The 25,306-nt window shown below is 52.7% G+C and overlaps 2 protein-coding genes across 4 annotated transcripts in view; both read left to right on the top strand.

Annotated features, from left to right (window-relative positions):
- UBTD1 (ubiquitin domain containing 1) overlaps positions 1-14,265 on the top strand; it is a 51,458-nt gene extending 37,193 nt beyond the window's left edge. For all 3 annotated transcript variants that reach the window (XM_086379420.1, XM_086379421.1, XM_086379422.1), the window contains 2 exons: positions 11,666-11,893; positions 13,202-14,265. In XM_086379420.1, the coding sequence (XP_086235546.1) occupies positions 11,666-11,893; positions 13,202-13,587 (614 nt within the window). In that variant the 3' untranslated portion in view covers positions 13,588-14,265. The remainder of the gene's footprint in view (positions 1-11,665; positions 11,894-13,201) is intronic.
- Positions 14,266-16,083: 1,818 nt separating this feature from the next.
- Positions 16,084-24,971, top strand: ANKRD2 (ankyrin repeat domain 2). Its single transcript, XM_086379412.1, has 9 exons — positions 16,084-16,174; positions 19,737-19,838; positions 21,080-21,238; positions 21,348-21,455; positions 21,943-22,041; positions 22,412-22,510; positions 23,310-23,408; positions 23,529-23,627; positions 24,666-24,971. The coding sequence occupies exons 1-9, from the start codon at positions 16,100-16,102 to the stop codon at positions 24,813-24,815; spliced, it is 990 nt and encodes a 329-aa protein (XP_086235538.1). The 5' UTR covers positions 16,084-16,099; the 3' UTR covers positions 24,816-24,971.
- Positions 24,972-25,306: the final 335 nt, after the last annotated feature.

A 25,306-nucleotide genomic window follows, 5' to 3' on the forward strand; every position in this document is an offset into this window, starting at 1 on the left:
CATCTGGCGAGTGAGTTTTGTCGGCCTGTGAGTCACACAGCATTGATGAGTCAGGTTTTTCCCTCCTTGCCCAGAGCAGCTGGGGAGAGGGTGGGGGGTTTTGTTAGGAAACAGGACCTCCCTCCCTCTGCTCTCCCACTGTCCCCCAGTGCCTTGGAGCTACACGTTTTCTATCCAAAAGTCTGTGGCTCAGCCTGAGTCCCTACAGAAGCGGGTATCTGGGTGCTGGTCACACAGGCATGAGAGAGCAGGCCTCGGGCTGAGCAGAGTGGAGAGAGGAAGGGCCCTCCTTGTTGGTAAGGAGAGTGAGGCAGCTAGTCCAGGGCTATGTGACTCCAGAGCCCCACCCTGGGCCTCTCATTTTGGCTTACCCACTCCTTTCTGCAAAGAGGGGCTTGTGAAGCTGGATTTCCCAAGGCACAGGGTCCCCTGAGCCCTCTGCTCCTTGCCTTATGGCCAGTTCTGGCTATGAGCCTTCAAAGGACAGTCCAGATGGTCAGCTCAGGCAGGCCTGGGGTTCCCCCGAGCACCCCCCTGCCAGGCCCTCTCAGAGGCCTCATTAAACAGTCAAAGCAGCCAGTCAGGCTGTCGGCCTAGTTCCAGATCAGTGCTTCTCAGCCCTGGTCACATATGAGAAGCGCCTGGAGAGCCTTTAAACCCCTCTGATGCTGGGCCCTACCCCAGGCAACTCAACCAGAATCCTGAGGCCCAGGCAGCCAGGTTTTGGACTTGACGTGCTGTGTTGTTGCCTCTCGAGAGTCTGCCCTCCAGGAGCTGACGGCCAAGTTGCAAGGGGACAGAACCGTGTGCAGGTGACATGCACACAAGGAAAGCAACCTGTGACTCAGGGCCGGTGTGGGAGGCTCACACCCCACAGGGCCAGGGGTGAGGTGCGTGTGGGCCCGGAGGGAAGCTCTGTCCTGTTGGATGGAGGTCAGGAGCAGGCAGAGCATGGGAAGGAAACCAGGGAGGATGCTGGCCTGACCCGGTCCATGATTCACAGGCAGTAGAGGAGGAAGGGGAAACAATGAGTCAGGCCCGGCTATCTGCCTACAAGGCCTGAGCCAGGCTCTGGAGGAGAAGGGACGTGCTCAGATGAGGAGTCCTCTGTTGCTCCACAAGCAGAATGTTGTGGGCCCTGAACTTCGCCGTGTGAGAAAGTGGGTGAGCTGGAAAAAGGTGGATTTCCAGATCTCAGGGGTGTCCAGCATCTGTGTGCACCTCACACTTGACCCAGGCACTTCTCACCGAAGCTCCCCAGGGCCTCTCAGCATCTCTGAGGTGCACAGAATTGGGCAGGTGTGCGCAGAGAGTGAAGGGCTGGCACAGGCCAGTGTGGAAACAGACCTAGGCCTTCTGACTCCAAGTTCACCCACTTAAGACAGGCCTGAAGGAAAGACAGGTGTGGACTGTAAATGAACGGGAGAATAGAGCCGCAGCCTGCGGAAGGGTCGTGGGGTCTCTTCTAGCTGTAGCCGCAGCAGTGCTGGGCAGATTTGCCGTTGTGCTTGCCGTGGAGGCGGAGGGACTGGTGCTTGGCGGAGGAAGCCAGGACCCCGGGGGCACCTGGCGCTGGGCACACCTCCATGGGCTGTTAGGTGGACTGGCTAGCTGAGTGGAGGGTGGACGGAAAGAAAAAGAAGCTGGAGTAACAGCAGAGGGAAGAGGACTCTTGAGTCTGGAGAAGAGCAAAGTGTCACCCTGTGATGGGGTGGTGACTTATTCCGTGCCATTCTAGAGTAGAGCTGGTGGCTTAATAACAATAATGGCAAAACCAAGTACAGTGACAGGAGTAAAGCCTCCTCTAGCCAGTGTGGAGCTGGTGTGTGTCTTAGTCTTCAGGTGGAGGGAGCTAGAGCTATGGTCCTAGGAAGACTGCACCTCGGGTGTGGAGGCTTAGGTCAGTTGATTTATTATATATAATCTTCTTGAGCCTATTAGCTAATGAATACATATGTATATATTTTCAGTCTTCCCAACCTCCCTAAGAAGTGGGCTGTAATTAACTCCCTGCTTCTCAGAAGGGGAAGCTAGAAAGTTTAAGGCATTTACCCAAGGTCACGCCACTGATTTATGTCAGGGCTGATGTTTAAAGCCCAGTCTCTCTGCCTCTAGCACCTTGACCTTCAGTCTGTGTTTCTCTGTCCTCCTGCCCGCTCCTTAGTTGGTGCTCAGTGAGGGGTGACTGTAACACTTTCTTTCTAACCGCTTGATCCATTCGACACTGGAATAGGTTTCCTCCTGGCAGTGAGCATGTCCGGAAGTGCCCGCAGAATCTGAATTGCCCCTAGTCTGCACCACTGAGCCCCAACCAACCATGCGGACTTAGAATCTTGGGCTAGTGCCCAAGTCTGTGTTTCTGTCAAGCCCGCAGGAGCTGTGGATGCCCTGTCAGGCCCTGGTGTCCTGGGAGGGCCCAGCTCTTAGAGTCCTTTCTTTCCTGGTGAGGACAGGAAAGGTCAGACCGCCTCCTAGCTCCTCCAGTCTTGTTCCTGAAGTGTGTTCTGCTCGCTGCTTTTCCTATCAGAGTATTCATTATCTTTGGATCACACTCTCAATGTTTTCATGTTGTAGTTATAATTCAGCTTTCACTGGCAGTGGAGTGGTGTGCTAGAAACAGTTTACCTACCCCTCGAACCCCCCACCTTGACATGCACACAGGCAAAGGCTGTGGGGGTCTGGAACAGGTCACATGATCCCCCAGAGCCTCATCCTCACCTGTAGAATGAAGAATCTTGGGTAAATGACTTTAAGGTCACTCCTGGCTTCAGGATTCTGCCAGGCTCAGGGGGCCCAGCCTGATGGAGTGGCACAGGTGTGAGTGAAGCACCGGTGGCAGCTGACATCCAGGGCGACCGAGTCTTGGGTGTCAGAAGTCAGGCCTCTAGGCACCCGGCTGCCAAGCTGACGCTGATGTGGATCCTCGCTGCAGGGACCCTCCCTCCCTGACTACGGGGCTGTGGAAAGCGGTGGCAGAGGTGACCTGTCTCTCCTCTCTAGAGTCCTGAAGTAGCAAGGGGAGCTGGCCAGGTACCGGAGACCTTTCCAGCAACCTCTGGGGAGTTCCTGTTTTATTTATTAGCCGCCATCCTCACTCTCCTGCCCCAGGAGAAGTGCTGACCCTATGCTGTGCACCTGCACAGGGAAGCGAGCATCCATCAGACCCTCTCTTTGTCCCTGTCAAGCTTAACCTCATTTAACCCCCTGCATCCTCCTGCACAGGACGAGAGAGACCAGGAGTTCCCTATAGCAGGAGTTTTCAAACTTTTCAAAATCACAGCAACTTTATGGAAAAAAAGATGATAACGTTTCATTCTGTTCATTGCATAAAGGAGATGAGCATTACTGACTTGGCTTGATTACTAATTACAATAGTTACTGTCTTTTACTAAGTACTAGGCAGAGTGGTCTCTGTAATCCTTAGAGCAATCCCATGAGGTAGCAGTTACGTCCTCTTCACAGATGGGAACACTGAGGCTTAGAGTGATGAGGTGGGTCCCTGCACTCACACAGGTGGTCAATAACCCACACTGTCCATCTCTGAAGCCCCCATTCATACGTGAGTAGTCAGATTGGGGAGGGAGTCTTTGCTAAAGTGTCTGATAACTCACAATCATCTGTAATTAGGTTCCTCCTAGAGCCAGTAATCCTGGGGCTGTTCACATTCAGGCCAGGACTTTGTTACACCTGGGAGTAGAAATCAGCACGTGATGAGGATGGGAATATATTAACTCTAAGAAAGGAACAGGCTGGGTTTTGAGGTTTTGGTTTTTTCTTTTTTAATTCATATGAACTTAAAACAAGCAGAACTACTCTCATTTCTGAAACACCTGATGTGCTAACTCTGCTTATGAAATACATCATTCTTCCCTAGCCAGCCCCAGAAAAGGAGCTGTTGGTTGTATGGCAGCCTGGATCCCAGAGTAGGCCCTAGGGACTTGGGGGTTCTGTTTGTAGAGCTCAGAAAGGCCAATTTTTCCCTCGGGAAATGGGATGGGGGGCAGCTGGGGGAAGTCAGCTCAGGTCAGGGTGAGAGTTGATCCCAGCTCAGCATGGGATGGTTCTTTTTGCCTTGCCTGGCCCTGCTGCCAGGGGCCCTGGGGCTGGGGGCACAGAGCGGAGAGCAGACGCAGGGCCTGCTCCCCTGAGCACAGCCCAGTAAATGTGTGCGCTGTGGGCAAGCACAGTGAAAGCATGCCCTGTCTCCACGGTTCTGTGTGCCCCCTTGTCCACACCCAAGCAGGGGGCCTCTGGGTAAGTTTATTTTCCTTGGCTGCACTTGCGTCTCTCCCATTGCCACGCAGGCTCCAGGCCCTCACTGGGCATAGTTTCTGACATCCAGGCCCCCATCCTCCAGCGGGTTTTCTCGCTGTACACCTCAGGAACTGTTTTTGTCCCTCCTGGCCTGCCACCCTCTGTCTTTCACCTCTCTCCCTTCCTGGGATTTCTTCTAGCAAATTCCTTCTGCTCCCCCATCTCTGATCTGGCCTCTGCCTCCCCAGTTCCTCCCGTTTTTCCTCAACAGCTCTTTCACTTCATTCACTCACGCATTGGGCAAACAGTGGCTGAGACCTGCTAGTGTGCCTGCCCCCAGGATCCCAGTGATGAATTTGAGGTGGTCCCAGCCTCATAGGAGAAGACTGGACCATCTCAGGGAACTGCAGTTGCCCCAGGCAGGGTGCCATCACAGAGCTGAGTTCAGGGCTCCCAGAGGAGCCTTGAATCCTTCAACCCTGCCCAGGACCCCTGAGACCAGACGTGTCCTAGGAAGGGTTGCAGTTTAGGAAACCTGGGGTGTCACTTAGCAACTGGCCCCATCCCATTCCCTCCCTGAAGCCTGGAGCTGGGCCTGAGGGAATGAATGGGGAAGATGGGCCCAGGCTGTAAAGAGGCCACGTGGGGAGGCCCCAGCTGAGCAGAGCTGGGCCAGCACTTTCCTTTCGAAGGTTACCCAGGCTCTGAGGGTCATCCTAGGTTAAGGCTGACTATAAATACCGTGCTTCCTGAAGGGATTACCTGGGCTGCACTTCCCCTGCCTGCACCCTTCCTGGCCAGGCTGATCCTTTTCTGGGCCCACTGTTCTTTTGGGCCTCTTATCCCCTCTGCCAGGTGCAGCACTTCAACCACGTCTCTCCAGCCCCCTGCAGCCCTGCTCTGCCTGCCAGGGCGGAAGAGGAGGGGAGGAGAGACTTGAGTCTGCATCCTGGTCAGAGGGCCATCGCAGCCCAGGCCGTTGGGATGGGGAGGCCCTTGTCCCTTCTCCTTCTGCCTGGAGCATCATCTCTCCCACCAGCTCAAGCACGCCCAGGCTTGTCACATAATCAGTGCCTCTGGAGAAAACACTGCTGGCCCCAGCCTTGGAGCAGGGACCTGGAGCTGGAGCTTGGTAAACGAGTGTGGAAATAGAGCTTGGGGATTGCCATAGGTATAAATAGGGCTGTTTCCCGGCTTGGGTGGACTGACTGTCCTGGGAAATCTCTGGTTCCCTTGGCTGGTCTCAGACTTGGTGTCACTCCCAAGTGGCTCAGGGGTGCCAATCCCCAAAGCCACGATAAGGATCTCCTGGAGTCTGAGATGAACGAGTGAAGGGACTGCCTGATTTTGCCTCGCAGCAGGCCTTTCTCCCAGTCCCCCCGCTGCCCTCTGCTGATCTCAGCTGTGATCCTCCACTGCCTCCCACCCCGCTCACTGCGCGTTTGTCAGACCCTTGCTGAGAAGCTGGGCCACGATGGTTCAGAGGGAAGCAGCCAGGAAGCAGCCCCATTGTCCTTCCATGGGTTCTTGAGAACCCCCTCTTGTGTAGTTATTCTGAATTAAGCACTGTGAATCTCACACACACACACGTGCGTGCACACACGCTCATAGAGGCACTCCTGCTGCTGCTGCTGCTAAGTCACTTCAGTTGTGTCCGACTCTGTGCGACCCCGGAGACGGCAGCACACCAGGCTCCGCCATCCCTGGGATTCTCCAGGCAAGAACACTGGAGTGGGTTGCCATTTCCTTCTCCAGTGCATGAAAGTGAAAAGTGAAAGTGAAGTCGCTCAGGTTGTCTACTTGAAAGTTACAGTCGTGTCCGACTCCTAGTGATCCCATGGACTGCAGCCTTCCAGGCTCCTCCGTCCATGGGATTTTCCAGGCAAGAGTACTGGAGTGCATTGCCATTGCCTTCTCCAAGAGGCACTCCAGCTCTATGCAAATTGGAAAGGACCTTTAATGTTCTCTCTCCCACTCTCCTTTCAGTACCCTCCCCTGGGGGTGATATATCACCAGACACCGTTCATTATCTGGCCAAACCACAGCGTCCACCATCATTATCCTCCCCCGACCCAGACATCGTGCCCTCTGTTTTCTTCTTTCTTTACCCTCTGAATCTGCTCTCAGCAGCGACTCTGGAGGCAATCCGTTGAACTTGCTGATGTTAGGGTGTGGATGAGCATGCCAGCTCCACTTCTGTTTTGCTGTGTTCGGTGTGGGATTCATCAATCAGAATTGAGTGTGTACCCCAGCCTCACCCTCCAGCTCTGGTCCTGACACCGGTGGCGTTTCAGGCTACCCTGCAAGACCCCAGCTTTTGCCTCTACTGAGAAACTTACATTCTCTTCTCAGTTCCCTGCCCACCACAATCACAGAAACCCAGGATTATCATGGGCATTTTGTCCCTCCACAGACAAGCAGGTACCTTGATCTTTTATTTTGTGATGTTTCTTAATCTCTTTTGCCAACTTCACGGGGGATAAGGACCATTTCTGTTACTCTGTCTTTGACCTGGAGCTTAACTAGGACAGGTGGAGACACAAGTAGAGGCCCCTAGATGCTGCTGCTGCTGCTGAAACCAGCAGAGCCTGCCTGGCCCTGAACAGAGTCACCCAGAGCTGCCAGGAACTGAAATCCTAGAGGCCGTGGGCCTTGGGTTCTCCAGTTCTCCACCACTCTCAAACCCCACCCCTTGGCGTCCCAGACTCTTCCTACTTTTCTGTGGCTTCTTCTCGGAACTTTATGTACCCCTTTTCCTTGTTAACAGCTTTCACTGTTAATAATTTTCATTATCTTATTACTAAAGTATTAATGCTTATTTTTGGAAACTTGGAAAATAGAAGCAAAAAAAAAGAAAAATCATTGGTAACCGCCAATCAGATATAACCAAACATTTTGGTATAAATCCTTCCAGTCTTTTTAATATATATATGTAATTTTACATATATTTTTAGAAATAAAAGCTGGAGCACAGAGCACTTGCTGTTCTCTAACCTGTGTCTCACCATATCAAGGACCTGTCCCCATGCTACTTAGCCTTCTCCTGCCCCATCAGAGTGGCTGCCAGGGATGCAAAGATGTGATGTAGCCTCTCTCTTGTGCACTGAGTTTATTTCTAGAAAACCAGTCTGAGCTAAATAGCTTTGTAGATGAATTTCCACCACACACGTGTAATTATTTTCTTTGAATATTTTCTTAGACACTAAGGACTTCCTTGATAGCTCAGTTGGTAAAGAATACACCTACAATGCAGGAGACCCCAATTCGATTCCTGGGTCCAGAAGATCCACTGGAGAAGTGATAGATTCCTCACTCCAGTATTCTTGGGCTTCCCTTGTGGCTCAGCTGGTAAAGAATCCTCCTGCAGTGCGGGAGACCTGGGTTCAATCCCTGGTTTGGGAATATCCCCTGGAGAAGGGAAAGGCTACCCACTCTAGTATTCTGGCCTAAAGAATTCCATGGACTGTATAGTCCACAGGGTCGCAAAGAGTCGGACAGGACAGCCACTTTGATTTTAGAAACCAGATTACTGAGCCAAAGGAATGCACACTTTTAAGTTCTTTTGGTAACATAGCGAATGCCCTCCAGAAAGTTTGTATCAATTTGTACCACATATAAAAGTGTTCATACCCTTTCCACTGCCCAGTATTTTTAATGATGAGACATTAGGGAAATGAAATTTAAAATATTAATCATCAGTTTGCTTGTATGTTTAGAGTAAAAGCTTTCTTTTATGTTTTGTCTGTATCTTGTCTAAAATTGTAAGCATTGGTGTTTAGGGATCCAGACAATTTTGTCATGTCTCTTACATGTGCTTCCCTTGGACCTGGCGAACTTTTCCTGGGTACTTTGTTGCTGTGTTTGATTGACTGCAAAGGGAGCCAGCCCCTGGCCCAGAGGCGCTGTGACTGCCCCCTGCTGGTGAAGAGGTGCAGTGCCGACTGAGAAGGCTGGGCTCCTGCTGCCCTTTCAACCCTCCCCCTTCCTACCACTGCGCCCTATTCTAATATTTTCTAGTATTTTCAGTCTAAAAGGACCAGCGTGCAGGGTGAGGAATTTTTAAGCCTTTGTGTCTTGGGTGATGCAGATGCAGTTAATACCTGGGGAGGCTCACGGGCGTCGTGTCCATCCTGGGATGAGAAGTGTGTCTCTGACAGCACAGACAGGAAAGCATGCTATTCTCTGTGTGGAGGGGAGGAGACTCTGAGGGCCAGGTATGCAAGCAAAGCCTCCTCCAGACACGTGGGGCCTCCTCAGGTGACAACTTTGAAAGGTGACACCATGGGGGCGTGTTTATATTAGAGTGAGCTGAATGCATACACAGTTACACTTCAGATATCCTGAGGTCACAACCTCAATTGTCAGGGACAAAATCAAAACCTGACCGTGTAAGTAAGGGTGGCGGTGGGGTAGAGGATCTGAGCAGAAACAGCAGATGTCCCAGACAAAGCCTAGTCTCTGTCTTCTTTAGGAAACCTCTGTCTTAGAACCAGATGCTCTCAATTTTGACGGTGCTGACAAAGCTTTCTCAACCCTCAGCAGATTAGGAGTGGCCCATTAGCTGGGCCTGACCTCTACCCAGAAGGAGCAGCAGTTAGATAGAGACCAGGAGGCAGTGACATCTGGCAAAGAGGAAGGAGACGGGAAAGCTATAGAAATGCGCTCAAGAAGTTAAAAGGTCCTGGCATCTGGGTCCTTGGGTGGAGGGGCAGAAGTGCCATATGCTGGAGGTCCCAAGGGTGTCACTGCATAAAGCCTGTGAATCTGGAGGGACCAAAGCTCTTGTTAGGGAGACACCATGCTGGAGGTCCCAAGGGTGTCACTGCATAAAGCCTGTGAATCTGGAGGGACCAAAGCTCTTGTTAGGGAGACACCATGCTGGAGGTCCCAAGGGTGTCACTGCATAAAGCCTGTGAATCTGGAGGGACCAAAGCTCTTGTTAGGGAGACACCATGCTAGAGGACCAAAGAGAAAAGGATCAGAAATCGTGAAGCAGGGGATTTGATTGATCCAGGCAGAAACACCTCCAGGCCAAAACTCCACAACAAAACACGTAAACAGTTCTGTCATCCTCTCTTTCTTTCTGCCTCCTTTCTGGCGTTCGCACTTAAGCCTTTGATCCACCTGGGCTTTGATTATTGCGGCGGGTGTGAGGTAGGGATCCTGTTTCATGTTTTTGTATATGGAGAACCTGTAGTCCCAACACTGTCTGTCAATAGCCCGTTGTAAAGAAAAGTGTCCAGTGTTTCTCCTCTACTGCTCTCACAGAATACTTCTGACGATAGTTTTGTGGGTGTTTTTCCCGTGCCCTGTTCATATTTTTAAGGCTCTCGTTTCTTAAACTTGGTGTTTTCATCTCTTGTGTCTGGTAAGTCCCGTATCTGAAGTCTTTGTGCGTCTGATTCTCTTGCCTGTTGTTTTTGCTGGCTCGGGCTCACAGTGCCTTGTTTCTTTGTATGTTGTGATTAAAAAAAAAACGATGACCTTATTATTTATTTTTCTTGGAACTTCATCTCGGGAATTCTTTGAGGCCTGGTTTGAAGTTGTTTTCCTACAAAGAGGATTTGCATTTCCTTGTGCTAACCCAGGAACACTTCAGATTAAACATCTGGCTTTGGAGTTTTCTGTCTGCACAGGTAGGGCACACCCACGGGAGGGCCGTGTGTGGATTCAGTGTGACCCGCGGTGGGACCCACACGCTGTCGTCACTTACCGTGTGACTGCAGGCCAAGTCATTCAGTCTCTCTGCCTGGCCCACTATCTGTGAAATAGCAATAATAATACCTAGCACCTAAAGCCATTGGAAGGGTGAAGCCGGATGATGTAGGTAAAGTGCTTCCAAAAAGCACTTTGGAAGTGTTTGGAAGCACTTTGTGTGTTTTCTTTCACACAGTTAGACAGTGAAAGTCTTCCTCTTCCCTTTAGGAGCCCCTCTTCTGCTCCAGCCCAGGGCTCCTGCCCCAGCTTTAGTTCCCCATCCTTCCTAGGATCTGACTCGTAACAGGAGTTGAGTGCTTTTGACCTCACCCGTGTGGCTCATTCTGCCTTCAGCTTTGAGATGACTGAGCTTCCTAAAGCCTTTGAGGGATGCTTCTGCCCTCAAGTCTTGACCTGGGTCCGGAGTTGTCTTGGGGGTCACTTGGGGCTGGGTAACAAGAATCGTGACATTTCACAGAATTGCTTTCTTCTTCCAGTGCTGCAGGGGTTTTTTGGTTGGTTGGTTACCATTCAGAAAACTTCTTTGTAACTTTATGGTGGAATATTAGTAACAAGACGTATAAATGTTAATTATTTTTAGTCATGGGACTATACTTGGACAATAATATAAGTGTGAAATAAACAGCAGGTTGTGTATTGGCACAAAAACAGTTAAATCCTTTTCTATAGCAAGGATTATTTTTAACATAAATTGTTTTTTGTTTTTAAAACTCTATTTAGAACTCCAGCTCTATTGAGAAAAGTGAGGAAAGGGAGCTGAAGGGAAATGCGCCTGAGTGTCAGCAGTGGTTACTTCTTTTTTTAAAAAATCATATTTATTTATTTTTGGCTGTGCTGGGTCTTCGTTGCCGCGTGGGCTTTCTGTAGCTGCGGCGAGCAGGGGAAGTGCTCTAGCTTGTGGCGGTCAGGCTTCTCTTTGCGGTGGCGTCCCCGCTGCAGAGCACGGGCTCTACGGCACTTGGGCTTCAGTCGTTGCAGCTCCTACCCTCTAGAGCATAGGCTCATTACTTGTAGTCTGTTGGTTTAGTTGCTCCACAGCATGTGGGATCTTCTTGGATCAGGAATTGAGCCCATGTCCCCTGCGTTGGCAGGCAGGTTCTTTACCAGTGAGCTGCCAGGGAAGCCCCAGCAATGGTCACTTCTAAATGGTGGAATTCTTGAGTAAGTTTTCTCCAGTGGCAGCACGGTACAGACAGTGGTCAGAGAGTGACCTTCTGGTTCAGAAAACCTGGCGTTAAATTGGTACCTGTGGGGCTTTAGACCAATGACAAGCTCTCTGGGTCTTAGTTCCCCCATCTACTGGGTCGTTTTGAGTCTAAAATGCCTAGCCTGTGATCTGGCACAAGCTGGGTCCGAAAATGGTCGCAGTTGTTTTTTTGTTTTTTGACACGACTACATTTTTTCCAGATTTTTAAAATACTGAACACGTGCAATTTTATAATCAAAGAAAGAGAATAAAATTAAGACTTAAACAGCAGCAATAAAGGCAGTATATGCTTTGCTGACAAAAGGGGTTTTCACCCCCAGGTGGGGTTTGCGCAGTTTCCAGACTCTTCCCTGAGTCGAGGAAGGGACCCAGAGACCCAGATGCTCAGGGACCACAGCAGTGAGGACTAGGGAGGCTAGGCTGGGAGAGGGCGGACCACAGTCCTGGCTTTCCACATGCAGAGCTTCTCCCTTCTGTCCTGCCCAGGACGCAACGAGCCCCTGAAGAAGGAGCGGCTGAAGTGGAAGAGCGACTACCCAATGACTGATGGGCAGCTGCGCAGCAAGAGGGATGAGTTCTGGGACACGGCGCCCGCCTTCGAGGGCCGCAAGGAGATCTGGGATGCCCTCAAGGCTGCCGCCTACGCGGCCGAGGCCAACGACCACGAGCTGGCTCAGGCCATCCTGGATGGAGCCAGCATCACCTTGCCCCATGGTCAGTGGGCAGGGCAGGGGCTATCTCCACCAGAGCAAGGGGGCTGTTGGGGAAGAGAGCCAGTGGCCAGCCCCATGTCAGGCGCTTCCATGCAGGCTGTGGGTGGCAAGTGTGGCTACTCATTTGTTCATTCAGGCAACCGTTACGAGCATAGACCAGGAGTGGGACACCAAGAAAATGAGAACACAGCCCCTGCTTGCCTGAGGAGGGTGTGGAAAGACACAACACATCTCAGGGCAGTGTGATGAGAGCAAGTTAAAGATTACTTGGGGCCCTTTGGGATCCTAGCACACCTCAGGTACCAACCTTCTGTTGAGTATTATTATATGATGGGCACCAAGCTAGAAGCTTCTGTTGCATCATTTCATTTAAGTTCATAACAGCCCCTGAGGCTGTGCAAAGCAGAGAATAACAGTGGGAACTCTAGAGAGTCAGAAACTGGGTTTTAACCGTGTCTCTTTCCTAACTATGTGACCTTGAGCTTCTCACATTTAAAACCCAAGTGACTTAACAGTTATAAAGTGGGGATACTTCCCTCATAGGATGGGTGTTAGGATTCAACAAGATACAGATAACATCATTTAGTCCAGTCTCAGCATGTACTAGGTGCTTAAGATACAGGAAATATATTACTACGTGCAATACATTGTACCAGTAAAAAGATTGAAGCCCCCCTAGGTATGAGTCATGAAGAGCAGGGCTTATGCTACTTCAATCACATATGCTCAGGAAGGGGTTGCTGAATGAACAAATGAAAAGTAATTTGCTAAGGTTGAATGAGCCAGACCTGGTGGAGCCAGAATGTCAGCCCAGGTCTTCCTGACTCTACCTCGGGCCCCCGCCAGCTGTACAAGGAAGACGTGACCGTAGGGTGGGTTTGAGGACTGTGGGGTGACCATGACAGATATATTTGTCTGCTCAGTCTGCTGTAGCAAAACAGTGCAGACTGGGTGGCTCACCACAGAAATGTAGTCTGAGAAGCCCAAGATCAAAGTGGCAGCTGATTTGGGTTTTGGTGAGAACTGTCTTCCTGGCTTGCAAATGCCACCTGCTCACTAAGTCCTCATTGTGGGAGAACAGAGAGAGAGCTTTCTGGTATCTCTTCTCATAAGGGCACTAATCCCCCTGGATCAAGGCTCCACCTAAATGACCTCACTTAACCATAATTGCTCTCATATAGGCTCCAACATCCAAGTACAGTGGTGCTGAGGGTTAGGGCTTCAGTGTATGAATATGATGGAGGGGACACAAGTTAATCCATATCAGTGGGTCCCCAAGCCAACTCTGACCGCCCTGCCTTTCCCACAGGCACCCTCTGTGAATGCTACGATGAGCTGGGCAATCGCTACCAACTCCCCATCTACTGCCTGTCGCCGCCCGTGAACCTGCTTCTGGAGCACACGGAAGAGGAGAGCCTGGAGCCCCCTGAGCCCACCCCCAGTGTGCGCCGAGAGTTCCCGCTGAAGGTGCGCCTCTCCACGGGCAAGGACGTGAGGCTCAGTGCCAGCCTGCCCGACACGGTGGGGCAGCTCAAGAGGCAGCTGCACACCCAGGAGGGCATCGAGCCATCCTGGCAACGATGGTTCTTCTCCGGAAAGCTGCTCACAGACCGCACGCGGCTCCAGGAAACCAAGATCCAGAAAGATTTTGTCATCCAGGTCATCATCAACCAGCCCCCGCCGCCCCAGGACTGAGGAGCCCATGGACCCCTGGGCAGAGAGGCCAGGGGGCACTCTGCAGGGCCGAGAGGCCTCCCGCCTGGAGCACTAGGCCCCCCCATCCTGCCGCTGCCTTTGAGAGCTGTCCTTTCCTTCAGGGGCACCTCTTGTGTATGGCTGCTGGGCAAGCCCTGAGAGGACCCTGTTTCCCGGGGACACCGCGGGCCACCAGTGCGCGGCACACCGGCCTTGCCAACTTGGTCAGAGAAAAGGCAACCAGGGCCCTCCACCTGGTCTCTGTCTCCCGAGGCAGGTTCAAGCCACGAGGGCCAGCCCAGAGGCTCCTGGAGCCCGGATCTGTCCTCTGGTGCTGATGGCTGTGCTCACTCCGGTTTTCTGCTCAGGGTCTGAAGCAGCTGCTGTCTCCCTCCCCTGACTCTGCTCTGGGCACAGGGCCAGTGCCCTGGAGGGGAGGGGACCACACGTGAGCCCCCAGGGGCCAGGAGCCTGAGGCTGGCCTCTGCCTCTCCCAGCCTCCGGCACAGTTGGCAGAGAGGGGGCAGTGGCTGGGCAGTGGTGGCTGGGGGTCTGCACAGGGCCATCTCCTGGCTGTGACCCTGGCGATGGGGGGTCTGCAGCCTGGTCGTGGCCCCACAGCAGGTCCCTGTGTATAGACATATCTGCATATTTATCAATAAAGCCTTTTGCTCCTTCCTTCTTGCTTGCCTGGCTTTGACTCTGGGTTCTCCTGCAGCTCTGTGGAGCCTGGAGCCAGTTCAGGGGGGTGGAGCAGGTGGGTGTGCAGCCTGCCCAGCAGCTCCGGGCACGGCAGAGAGTATGGTGAAGCAAGCTGCAAAGTGCTGGTGTTCAGGCCTGCATTCTCATGGGTCCTCAGGAAAACCCACTTAACCTCTGAGCCCGCTTTGATTATCTTTCAAATGGAGGTGATGCCACCTGCCCTGCCCCCTTCCTCCGTTGCTGGCAGGATTCAATGGGATAATGGACGTGAACTCACTTTGAAAGCCAAGGTGGCATCACAGGCAGTATTAGTTAACCTGCTGCTCTGCTCCTGCAGCTCAAGGGTGCTGGCTTCCCTCTGCAGTCCCTGAGCCAGGCCCTTGGGACTGGGGGATGTGCAGTGTCCTGGAGATAGTACCCTCGGTGACATTACAGTGAAATCTCTGACGCATTCCGATGATGAGCCTGTGTTGGCTTGCCACCAAGAGAAGCAGAGGGCAGAAGGAGCCGGGTCTTCTGTTTCCTTAAGGGGGAGCATGCAGGTAAGCGGAGAGGGGCGTCTTAGATAAGGTTGTTTGGCTTAGGGCAAGCCACGTGAGTGTCACGGAAGCACAGGGCTGTGGTGTCTGGTTCACTGGCAGGTTAAACCTGGGTTGTGGTGACCCAGGACTTGCTCCCACAGATCCAGGTGTGGAACTCAGCGAAGCAGGTCTGCCCTTTCTCCAGTTGGGAGTAGTTTTTTTCTCAGTGAGCATGACCACTGGTCAGGGCAGCCTGACAGGGAAACCAGAGAGGGAAGGATGATCAGCCGGAGATCATCCTTCCATCCTGGTGTCCTTGTCACCCAGGCTTAGCCCTGCATTCTGGCCCTTTTGGTGGCCTCTTTTGAAGCAAGACTCTGTATAAGTCCCCCAGAGGTCCCCTGAGACAGACAGACGGGTGAGGTTTGTCGGGGACTCATGGGTTTCCCAGGCGGCGCAGTGGTGAAGAATCTGCCTACCAATGCAGGAGACACAGAAGTTGAGGGTTCGATCCCTGTGTCGGGAAGATACCTTGGAGGATATGGCAACCCACTGCAGTATTCTTGCTGCGAAAAGTTCATGGATAAAGGAACCTGGCGGGCTACAGTCCATGGGGTCAGAAAGAGTTGGACACGACTGAGCACAAGCATTAACATGGACTTGCGGCCAAATGCAGCGATGCTTCACTAGGGGGCACTGTGGGACGCCAGAGACGCAAAGATCTGCGAGAGCTACAGGCAGAGGGAGGCACCTGCCCTTCTCCCCACCCCGCATCCAGCCCTGCAGCCCAGGGGAGACAGTGTCTGCACCTCCCCAGAGCCAGCGAGCCTGTTCTCAGGACAGCCTGGGAATGTAGGCCTATCTTGGGTTTCCACATTTGGCTTTTGGGACCCCACACTGGCACTGGCTGGGCAGGATTTCGAGGCATCCAGCAGGTGGCACTGCCATTAGAGCTAAGAGCAGCCAGCGGGTCCTTGGAGCAGCCTGGGTGCCTTGGCTGAGGCCCAGCTGGGCCTGAGCACTCAGGACAGGCGCCTGGCAGGCTCCTTCTTGCAATCCCCGCTCTCAGGGCACTGGGCCCTCCGGCTTAATAGGCCAGGGGCTAGGGGTTGCCACTGTCCCATCCTTCCCCCTGCGCCCTGGGGCTGCCCGGGGTGAAGGTGACAGGTGGGGGAGGCAGGTGGAGAATTGGGCCAGTGAGCTCATGGCAAAAGCACCTAGCGGGGCGGGGGTGGGGGCCCTGGCATATAAAGCCCCCGGGGCCTGCTGAGGCGGGTTGCGACGGCACAATGGCAGACTCTGAGGAGGTGCAGCGGGCCACGGCACTTATTGAGGAGCGGCTGGCACAGGAGGAGGAGAATGAGGTAGGGCTGGGGTGGGGGCCCAAGGGGGTTCCGGGGACACCCGGCTCTGCTGTCAAAGGAAGGCAGAACCCGGCTGGGGTACCTGGCAGGAAGGAAGACAGCCCAGTTGGTGCTATTCCAGGGTGCTCCTGAGAGGGGGTTGTTGGTAGTGGGAAATGAAGGCTTTAGCCCCCAGATCTTGAGAGACAAGTGGCGAGCCAAGCTGGGTTCCCCGAGACCCTGTCTGCTCACTTGGGCCTTGAGAAGACGGGCTAAGCTACACAGAACAGGACAGCCAGGATGCGGCCTGGGAGTGCGGGGCCCCGAGATCCCCCAGCTGCTGGGTGGGAGGCTGGGACAAAAGGAACTCCAGTGTCTGGTCCCTGAAGAAGGATAAAGACTGGGAGCAGAGTGAGGAAGGGATGCTGGCAAGGGAGACATGGGTTTTCTAGGACCATCAGCCACACCAGGGGAGGCCTCTGAGCACGGGCCTCTGAACAGTTGCATTTTCTGTGGAATAAAGAAGCAAGGGAGGAAGGTGTGGGCTGGTCCCACTGTTCATTTGATGGAAACGAATACTTGACCTGGAGTTTCTCTGCCAAGTGCCTGATGCTGGGAGGAATGAGGGGCTCAGTAAGGTCAGCCCCTGCCTCTCCCTTACCAACCCTGTGTTCATTTTAGCTGACATTTGTCAGGCGCACAGTCGACTCAGAAACAAGGCAGAGTGGAGAGAGGGTGAAATAGAAGTGTAACTCAGAATGAAGGAGCACAGAATGGGGGTGATCACATTGACCATGGACCCTCTTGAGGACTTCTCTGTGCACAGGAGGGCAGTGTCAGGCCTTCAGGGATGGCGAGTGGTGATCAGGATGGGGAGGGTATTCCAGGCTAAGGAAATGGCAGGTGCTAATTTCCAGGTGTGGAAATGTGACTGTCAGGAGGGAGTCTGGCAGTAGGGGCTGAGGCTGGGAAGGCAGGCAGGGCACAAACCAACAGGCAAGGGCCACATGAAAGATACTCTGTGGCAGTGGGAAGCCACTGCATGTTGTTGAGTGAGGCACAGTGGTGCCATCTAACCTGTTTTAGGAAGGCATCTCTGACAGCCTTGAGAAGAACTTGGAGGGGGAGAGACTAGCCCTACCAGGAATGGGAGGGAGGAGATAAATTCGTTTAGAGGTTGTGTGTGTGTGTGTGTGTGCACTCAGCTGCTCAGTCATGTCTGACTCTTTGAGACCCCATGGACTGTTGCCCACCAGGCTTCTCTGTCCATGGAATTTCCCAGGCAGGAATACTGGAGTGGGTTGCCATTTCCTCCTCCAGGGGATCTTCCCAAGCCAGGAATTGAACCTGTGTCTCCACCGTCTCCTATAGACTTCATTCATAAAAGAAAAAGGTGAATGGGATTGAGGAAGAGGGGAGGGTCAGGACTCCGGTGGAAGAAGACACGAGGCCCAGGGAAGGGAGGGCAGGTTTGTCTCGGAAGAGCTTGGACTGAGCCCACTGAGTCCCAGTCAGGGCATCCCTGGCTCTCCAGGAATGCCATTTCTCACTCCCCCAAGGGCATGAGCACCAGGGCCAGGCGGGTGAGTCACGCTGCTGGACCATTTCTGGAATGCTGCCACTGGACACAGAGATCTTCAGCAAGAGGACAGGGAGCAGTCCTCATCCGTTCATTCATCCAGTAAATATAGAGGCAAGGCTGTCAGGACTCTGCGTGCCCACAGAGCCAGTCTTGCCGCCAGTGCCTCCTTCGTGCCAGGCACTGTGCTACAAGTGGACAGGCATTCTCTCATTTCATCTATGCGACCATCTATGAAGTAAGGTGGATTTTGTTGTGTTGCGTTTCATCAACGAAAACCCAATTCAGGAAACATTTCTTGAGCACCTGCTGCATGGCAGTCCACAGAGACAAATCCGAAGTGAGGGGCTATGGAGTCTGAGTAAGGCACGGGTGAGCAGTAGAGACCCGGTTGTTCCCAGCAGGCCCCAGCCCAGCAGCATTCTTAGAGGAGAGCCTCATATCCAGCCTGCACCCCTTTCTTCGGGTGGGTGGGGAAGGAGGACCTCGGAGACCAGCCCAGGGACTGGGGCTCTTCGATGGGGACTTTACTGGGCTAGGTCATCACTGAGGACTTGGAGGTGTGCAGAGCTGATAAGCTTGCCTGCCATCATCCATGAACTCATTCATTCATTTACTCTCCAAAAACTTGCTGAGCACCTACTATGTGCTAGCCTCTGTCACAGGTGCTGGGGTTGCCAAGGTGATTAAGACCAACCCATCCTCTAGATGCTTCAGGGGCTGGCCAAGATCCCACATGCTGTAGTAGCTGAAGCCCTAGGCGTCCCCTGGTAAAGATGCAGTGTTTCAAGCCAGGCCAGCCCTTGGGCGACCTCAAACCATGTATACTTCATGTGGAAGGGAGGCGCCAGTGGACCACGGAACATCTGAAAAAAAGCCCTGGAAAATCAGCCCTCAAATGACCGTTGAAGAGTATAACCCTTGGAGTGCAAAAGGCAGCTGAGAACTCTAGAAGAGGGAGTCATTCCTCCCCAGCTGCCACCTGGACTCAGCACCCTCCAGCCTGAGTGAATATCCTGGCAAGGTGGGGACTTCAGAGATAGCGGGGGCGGGGGCTGCACTTCATAAAGAGTGTTTTCCTTTAGAAGAGAGGAGGAGGTGACAAGGAAGCAGTCCAGGCAAGTAGGAGCTACAAATGGGGAGAAGACCTTGACAGAGTTTCCACCCTGTATTATTACAATGAGAAGGTTAATATTGGGGGCTTCCCTGGTGGCTCAGATGGTAAAGAATCCACCTGCTATGCAGGTGACTGGGGTTCGATGCCTGGGTCAGGAAGATTCCCTGGAGAAGGGAATGGCAATCCACTTCAGTATTCTTGCCTGGAGAATCCCATGGACAAAGGAGCCTGGCAGGCTACAGTCCATGGGGTCCCAAAGAGTCAGACATGACTGAGCAACTAACACACACCCAAGGTTAATACTTAGAGTTCACTTTAAGCTAAGAGCTGGAGAGCTGCAGGTCCTACCCCTCAGATATCCTGAGAGCAACAGTTTCCATGCCCTAGGATTTCACAGATCAGTAAAACCTGAGGGAAAGAAGTGGGTAACTGACAGAGTTCTCAAAGTTTTACATTGTCAAATAAGCCCATTAAGAAATTCTCATCATTTATCACAATTATTTTATCAAAGTGAATTTTAAATGTCCCTAAACCTAACCCCCCAAAAGACCTCAGTGCTTATAAATATTGAATATATTTAATTTCATTAAAACTCATTCTGCTGGCCCTTAATCCTATTTTGCTGGAGACCCAGGGCTGTCAATAGGCAGGTATTTGAACTGGAGTTGGGGTTGAGGCTGAGTTGGGGAACCCAGCTCTGAGGTGGGGAGCGCAGCTCTAACCTGGGCCTCTCCTGGACCAGACAGGAGTGGAGCAGGTGAAGTGCTGTGAGGTCACACAGGAGGAAGACTTTTGGGGGTGTCCTTGAATTAGTTGTGGGGGAGGCTGTCAGGTCCCCTAGGCACAGCAGGCAGATCCTGGAACCTGTCCTCTCCCTGGTTCCCCAGAAACTCCGAGGAACCACCCATCAGAAGTTGCCCATGGAGATGCTGGTGTTGGAGGATGAGAAGCACCATAGGCCTGAGAGTCCGTCCTTACAAAAGGTTAAGGTAAGTGCTAGGAGAAGCAGTTACAGTCTTGCTCCTCCTAGTATAGTCCATGAACCTGCAGCTCAGCACCGCTGGGGCATGTGAGTGATGCAGCCTCCTGGCCCCACCCCACACTTGTGAAGGGGAATATGCCACCCCCAAATATATCACTTTGGTATACTGATTATTTTAAAAAGTCATTTGAGAAAAAGCCAGTGTAAGAAGAATACACTGACCCTCCTTTGCTCCCCAGAAAGCAGGAGATAAATCTCCCATGTGAAGTTACCCTCCATCAGGAAAGCAGAGAGCTTCCTTATCACCAAATATCAGGAATTCAGGGCTGAGAAGGCTGTATAAACAAAACTTGTTGTTTTCTTCACTAATTAGCTCCTCCAAATCCAAACTCCTTTGTCTTTTCAATACTTCACAAATTTATTGTTTCCTTGCCTAAAAGGTATAAAAGCTGCCTGCTTCAGTCACTTCTTCGAGTCTCATATTTTTATGGACTACCATACACATGAAATTAAATTTGTTTCTCCTATTAATCAGTCTTACATCAATTTAATTGTTCAACCAGCCAAAGAATTTAGAAGTGAAAAGGGGGAGGGGTGGTGGTGATAAAGTTTTCCTCTGCACACCTGCTGAGTCAGAATCTGCAGGTGTCTAAGATCCCAGGGGACCCATTTTGGAAGTGGCAGTGATGAGGCAGCCATACAACAGGGCGTGTGGTAATGGGATGCCGGGAGGCTGTGTGTGCTGACAGGAGAGATCTCCATGCTGGTCAGAGAAAAGCAGTGTCCAGACCACAACATGGAGGATGGAAAGGGCATCAACTGAGCTGTGATAGAAGTTACCTCTGCGAGAGAAGGGCTTTCATGTTTCTGTATTGTTTTTATGAACACAGAGAGGGATGGAGGGAGGGAGAGAGGCGGAGAATTGCACGGGAAGATGAGAATCAGGAGCTGGTTCTGGAGGCCTGTGCTAAGAACTGCCCTTGAGATTTCCTCATCACCCCCCCCAACCTATGTGGAGCCTTGAAACTGGGCAACTCCCAGCCAGCCCCCTCAGGCCTGCCTGGTCCCTCGATCTGAGGCATCTGTGTCAGTTTCACTGGCTTCACCTAGTCCTGGGCGGCAGAGTTAGACCTGGATTCTTTCTTCCTTGAGAGGAGCTCCCTGTCCTCCACCTCCGGCTCAGCTCAGAGGTCCCCAAGCCCCACACTCCGTGTCCCAGTGTGGGGTTGATGGGCTATCCCCACGCAGGGCCAAGAGCGCGTGCGGAAGACATCTCTAGACCTGCGGAGGGAGATCATCGACGTGGGCGGCATCCAGAACCTCATCCAGCTGCGGAAAAAACGCAAGCAGAAGAAACGGGAAGCCCTGGCCGCCTCCCAGGAGCCACCTCCAGAGCCAGAGGAGATTGTAAGTGTTCTAGGGAGGACACTTGTGTGGGCAGGGGGAGCCGGGGGAGGGGAGGATGGCGCGGATCACCTCGGGGCGGCTCCCCCATGACTGCATTCACGCCCTCCAGACGGGCCCTGTGGACGAGGAGACATTCCTGAAAGCTGCGGTGGAGGGGAAGATGAAGGTCATCGAGAAGTTCCTGGCGGATGGGGGTTCCCCTGACACCTGCGATCAGGTGATGTTCTTTCCGGGCCCGGCACCTGTGCCAGCCTCCTCTTAGAGCTGCGCCTTGTGAAATGAGAACAGGCATCGGTGTCCTTTGACAGGGGGCCCCTCAGAAGATTTGGGATGCCCCCTTCCTTTCCCCACACAGGTCTCTAAGGAGACGCTCTCCAGCTTGAACCACCTCCAGAGTAATACATACCTGGATATTTAGGGGGAAAAGAGGAAGGAATCAAATACAGAGTTGAAGACCAGGAGAACTGGGCTGGAATCCCACCGGCACCATGCCTTGGTTCAGCTTGTGTGCTTGGGGGGCAGTGAGAAGGTCCCCAGTGCATAGGAGGCCTCCGAGGGGTCCCACAGAGCATGAAGGAGCTGGCAGAATGTGGACCATATGGGGACCCAGCACAGGGGTCAGAATCAGGCTGGGATAAGCCCTGGTCTCAACCTGGGTGGATGATGAGGACAGGCTGGGGCCCTGACTGTTTCTCTGGGGACAGTTTCGCCGGACTGCCCTGCACCGAGCTTCCCTGGAGGGCCACATGGAGATCCTTGAGAAGCTTCTGGAGAGTGGGGCCACTGTGGATTTCCAGGACCGGGTGAGCAAGAGGCAGGTGTTGGGTGAGGGGCAGGAGGTAGGTCCCGCACTAATGGACTCCCTGTCCCTGCAGACCTCCCACCTGGGACATGAACAGACTGCCTCGGGGCCAGGCCCCACTGCTAGTGTGCTGTGTGAACTCGTGTGGGCACCACCTCCTCCCCAAGCCTTGTCTGTAAATCTGGCCTGGACTAATGGACCCCCCAAGGGTTCTCCGGCTCTACTCCACCCACTACCCAGCCACTGGAGTGTCACTGTCCTTCCCTGGACCCTTCCCCTGGATATCTCCCTGCCCTCTTGGCTGGGGTCCTTTCCCCGAGGGCACACTCTTCCCTGAAGCTCTGCAATGAGGCTCCATCCTTCCTTCCTAGCTGGACTGCACAGCCATGCACTGGGCCTGTCGTGGGGGCCACTTGGAGGTGGTGAGACTCCTGCAGAGCCGAGGAGCAGACACCAATGTGAGGGATAAGGTGAGGCAATAATGCTCACAGATGTTGGGATGGCAGAGTGGAGGGGAGGGAAGCAGAGGGCGGAAAAGCAGAAAGCAGGTGGCTAGCGAGCTAGTTTGGTTTCTGGGGTGCCTCAGAGCCTGGGGATAAGTCTTACCATCAGCAGCAAATGCTTGGAGACCACCATCTGGGAATGGAAGCAGGAAGAGCAGAGGAAATCCACTATCTTGGTGACTTTAGGACCATCCAAAAGATGCAGGATTTGTTCACCCATGAAATCATTCATCATCCTTCTATTTATCTATCCATCCATCCATCCATCCAGTGATTCATTCATCTGTTCACTTTTTTATCCATCCACCATTTTGAATTCACTCAATCCTTTCTATGTAACCTTGAACAGATGATGACCTCTGAGCCTCTGTTGCTCATCTATGAAACGTCTTTGTAGAGTTCTTGTATGTATTGGATGGGGAAATGTATGTCAAGTAATTATTTATTTAACATAAGACTGATGTTTTGTAAGCTTTTGCTGTGTATGTCACATAGTCATCTCTTGATACGTGGCATCTATTATAATTATTTTAAAAGGGCAGAGGAGTGAGCAGTTGTTCACATCTAGTGAGAGGGGAATCATAGAAGGCATCCCAGAGGAGGTGGCAGGTAATGCCTTAGAGTTAGATCATCAGAGAGGATGATGGGAAATTACAGAGTTCCCTCCCCCTCCTTGGGAGAAGGCTGGAGTTGACAGCCCCCCCACCCTCAGAGGCACCAGAGCCCAGGTCCCTTCAGCCAGCATTTTCTGCTTCCTCCCACCCAGCTGCTGAGCACCCCACTGCATGTGGCAGTCCGGACGGGGCAGGTGGAGATCGTGGAACATTTTCTATCCCTGGGCCTGGACATCAATGCCAAAGACAGAGTGAGTGTCTGGGTTCCCTCCTGCCCAGCCCTGCCCAGCCCTGCCGCAGGGGGCTCCCTGTGCCCCCTGAGGGCTCCCACATGCTCCCATGGACCATGCTGAGTGTCACACTGGTTCTAGGAAGGGGACAGCGCCCTGCATGATGCTGTGAGGCTCAATCGCTACAAAATCATCAAACTGCTGCTCCTGCATGGGGCTGACATGATGAGCAAGAACCTGGTAAGTTCCCTCCTTCCCTGATTCAGTAAACAGGGTGCACTGGTTTCCCAGGCCCTGTCCTGGGCACTCGGAGGAAAGACAGAACTGAGCAAGACTTGGCCGGCCTGCTCTCGGGGCACTGTCACAGTGGAGGCTTCTCCGGGCCCCTGGGGATTTGGGGCCCACCAGCTTCCCAACTCTCTATGCTTTTCTACATCCAGAAAATCTAAGTGCAGAAAACAGCCAGGAGGGTAAGAGGACTTCCCAAAGGCCCCCGAATAGAACACAGGGGGTCCTAAAGTCCAGGCTCAGGGAGGCCAGAGTTGTGGAGAAACAGAGCTGAAAGGAAGCTAAGCACTTGGTACACTCATTCCTAGCACCCTGCATTTGCTCCTGTGGTCCCCTAGTTTCTTTAGGATCCTATATCCCCTCGTCCAAGCTCTTCTCTGGGGCCTAGAGCAATCACAAAAGGGAGGAGAATTGAGTAAGGGGGCATCGTGACTCAAGAAAGGCTGGCAGGAAGGGGCACAGTGCAACATAGGGGTGGGAGATTAAGAGGTACCAACTATTATGTATAAAATAAGGTACAAGGATATATTTACAACACAGGGAATATAACCAATATTTTATAATAATATAAGTGGGGTATAACCTTTAAAATTGTGAATCATGATATTGTACACCTGTAACTTATATAATATTTTACGTCAACTATACTTCAATTTTTTAAAAAAAGAAGCTAGCTGTATGAAAAAAAAGAGGGAGGTTGAGGGGGTAGCGGGAAAATCAGAAAGATGAGGGGAAGGTGTAAATGAGGACTTAACCTGGGCATTGCTCACATCTTGAAATGAAAATTTTCTGTTGTGGAGGGAGTCCTGCACGTTATAGGATGTTTGAGCAGCATCCCTGGCCTCTACTCAAGATGCCAGAAGTACCCCTGACCCCCAAGTTGTGATAACTGAAGATGCCTCCAGACATTGCCAGTTGCTCCCAGCTGGTGAGGCATCTTTCTGGGACAGACTTCTCAACAATGACCAGATCTCCTCTTGGTTCCCCCAGGCAGGAAAGACCCCCACAGACCTGGTGCAGCTGTGGCAAGCCGACACCCGGCACGCTCTGGAGAACCCTGAGCTGGGGTCAGAGCAGAATGGACTGGAGGGGTCCACCGAGAGTGGGCGGGAGACCCCCCAGCCTGTGGCAGCCGAGTAAATGCCTGTCCCGGCCTACCAGGCACCTGGCCTGTCCCCTGCGTACAGCCTGAGGGTCATAAGAATGGCCCTCAGAGCTGAGGACACCATTCCTCTGCATACACCCCAGGAGCACCCACAAGCTACTGCAATAAAAAAAAAAAAATCATTTTTGCTATGTGTGATATTTGTTCTACTTGTGCCTGAAATATTTAGGAATGAAGGAAGACTGGGAGCAAGGATGGGCACAGGCGAGAGGGGAACTTGGAGCCTTTCCACCCTCCTACCCGAGGCCTCTCCTTGCCTCTTCCCTCTCACCCCACTTCCTAAGACCCAGCGTGGATCAGCTGCGCAAATGCACTCTTCCTGGGGCCCCCTCATGGTGACAGCTTTCCAGTGGGGCTGTGTATGCCCAGTGCAGGCCTGTCATGTGGCAGGCTCGGCAGGAGGAGCTTGGCAGGGGTGTGGGGCAGTCAAGGGGCGGCAGATCCCAGGCAGCTTCTCACCCCGCTG

This window comes from Bos grunniens, chromosome 26, assembly GCF_055505025.1.
Source record: "Bos grunniens cultivar Pamir isolate PY7600 chromosome 26, Bosgru_T2T1.0, whole genome shotgun sequence".
Classification (NCBI taxonomy): Eukaryota; Metazoa; Chordata; class Mammalia; order Artiodactyla; family Bovidae; genus Bos; species Bos grunniens.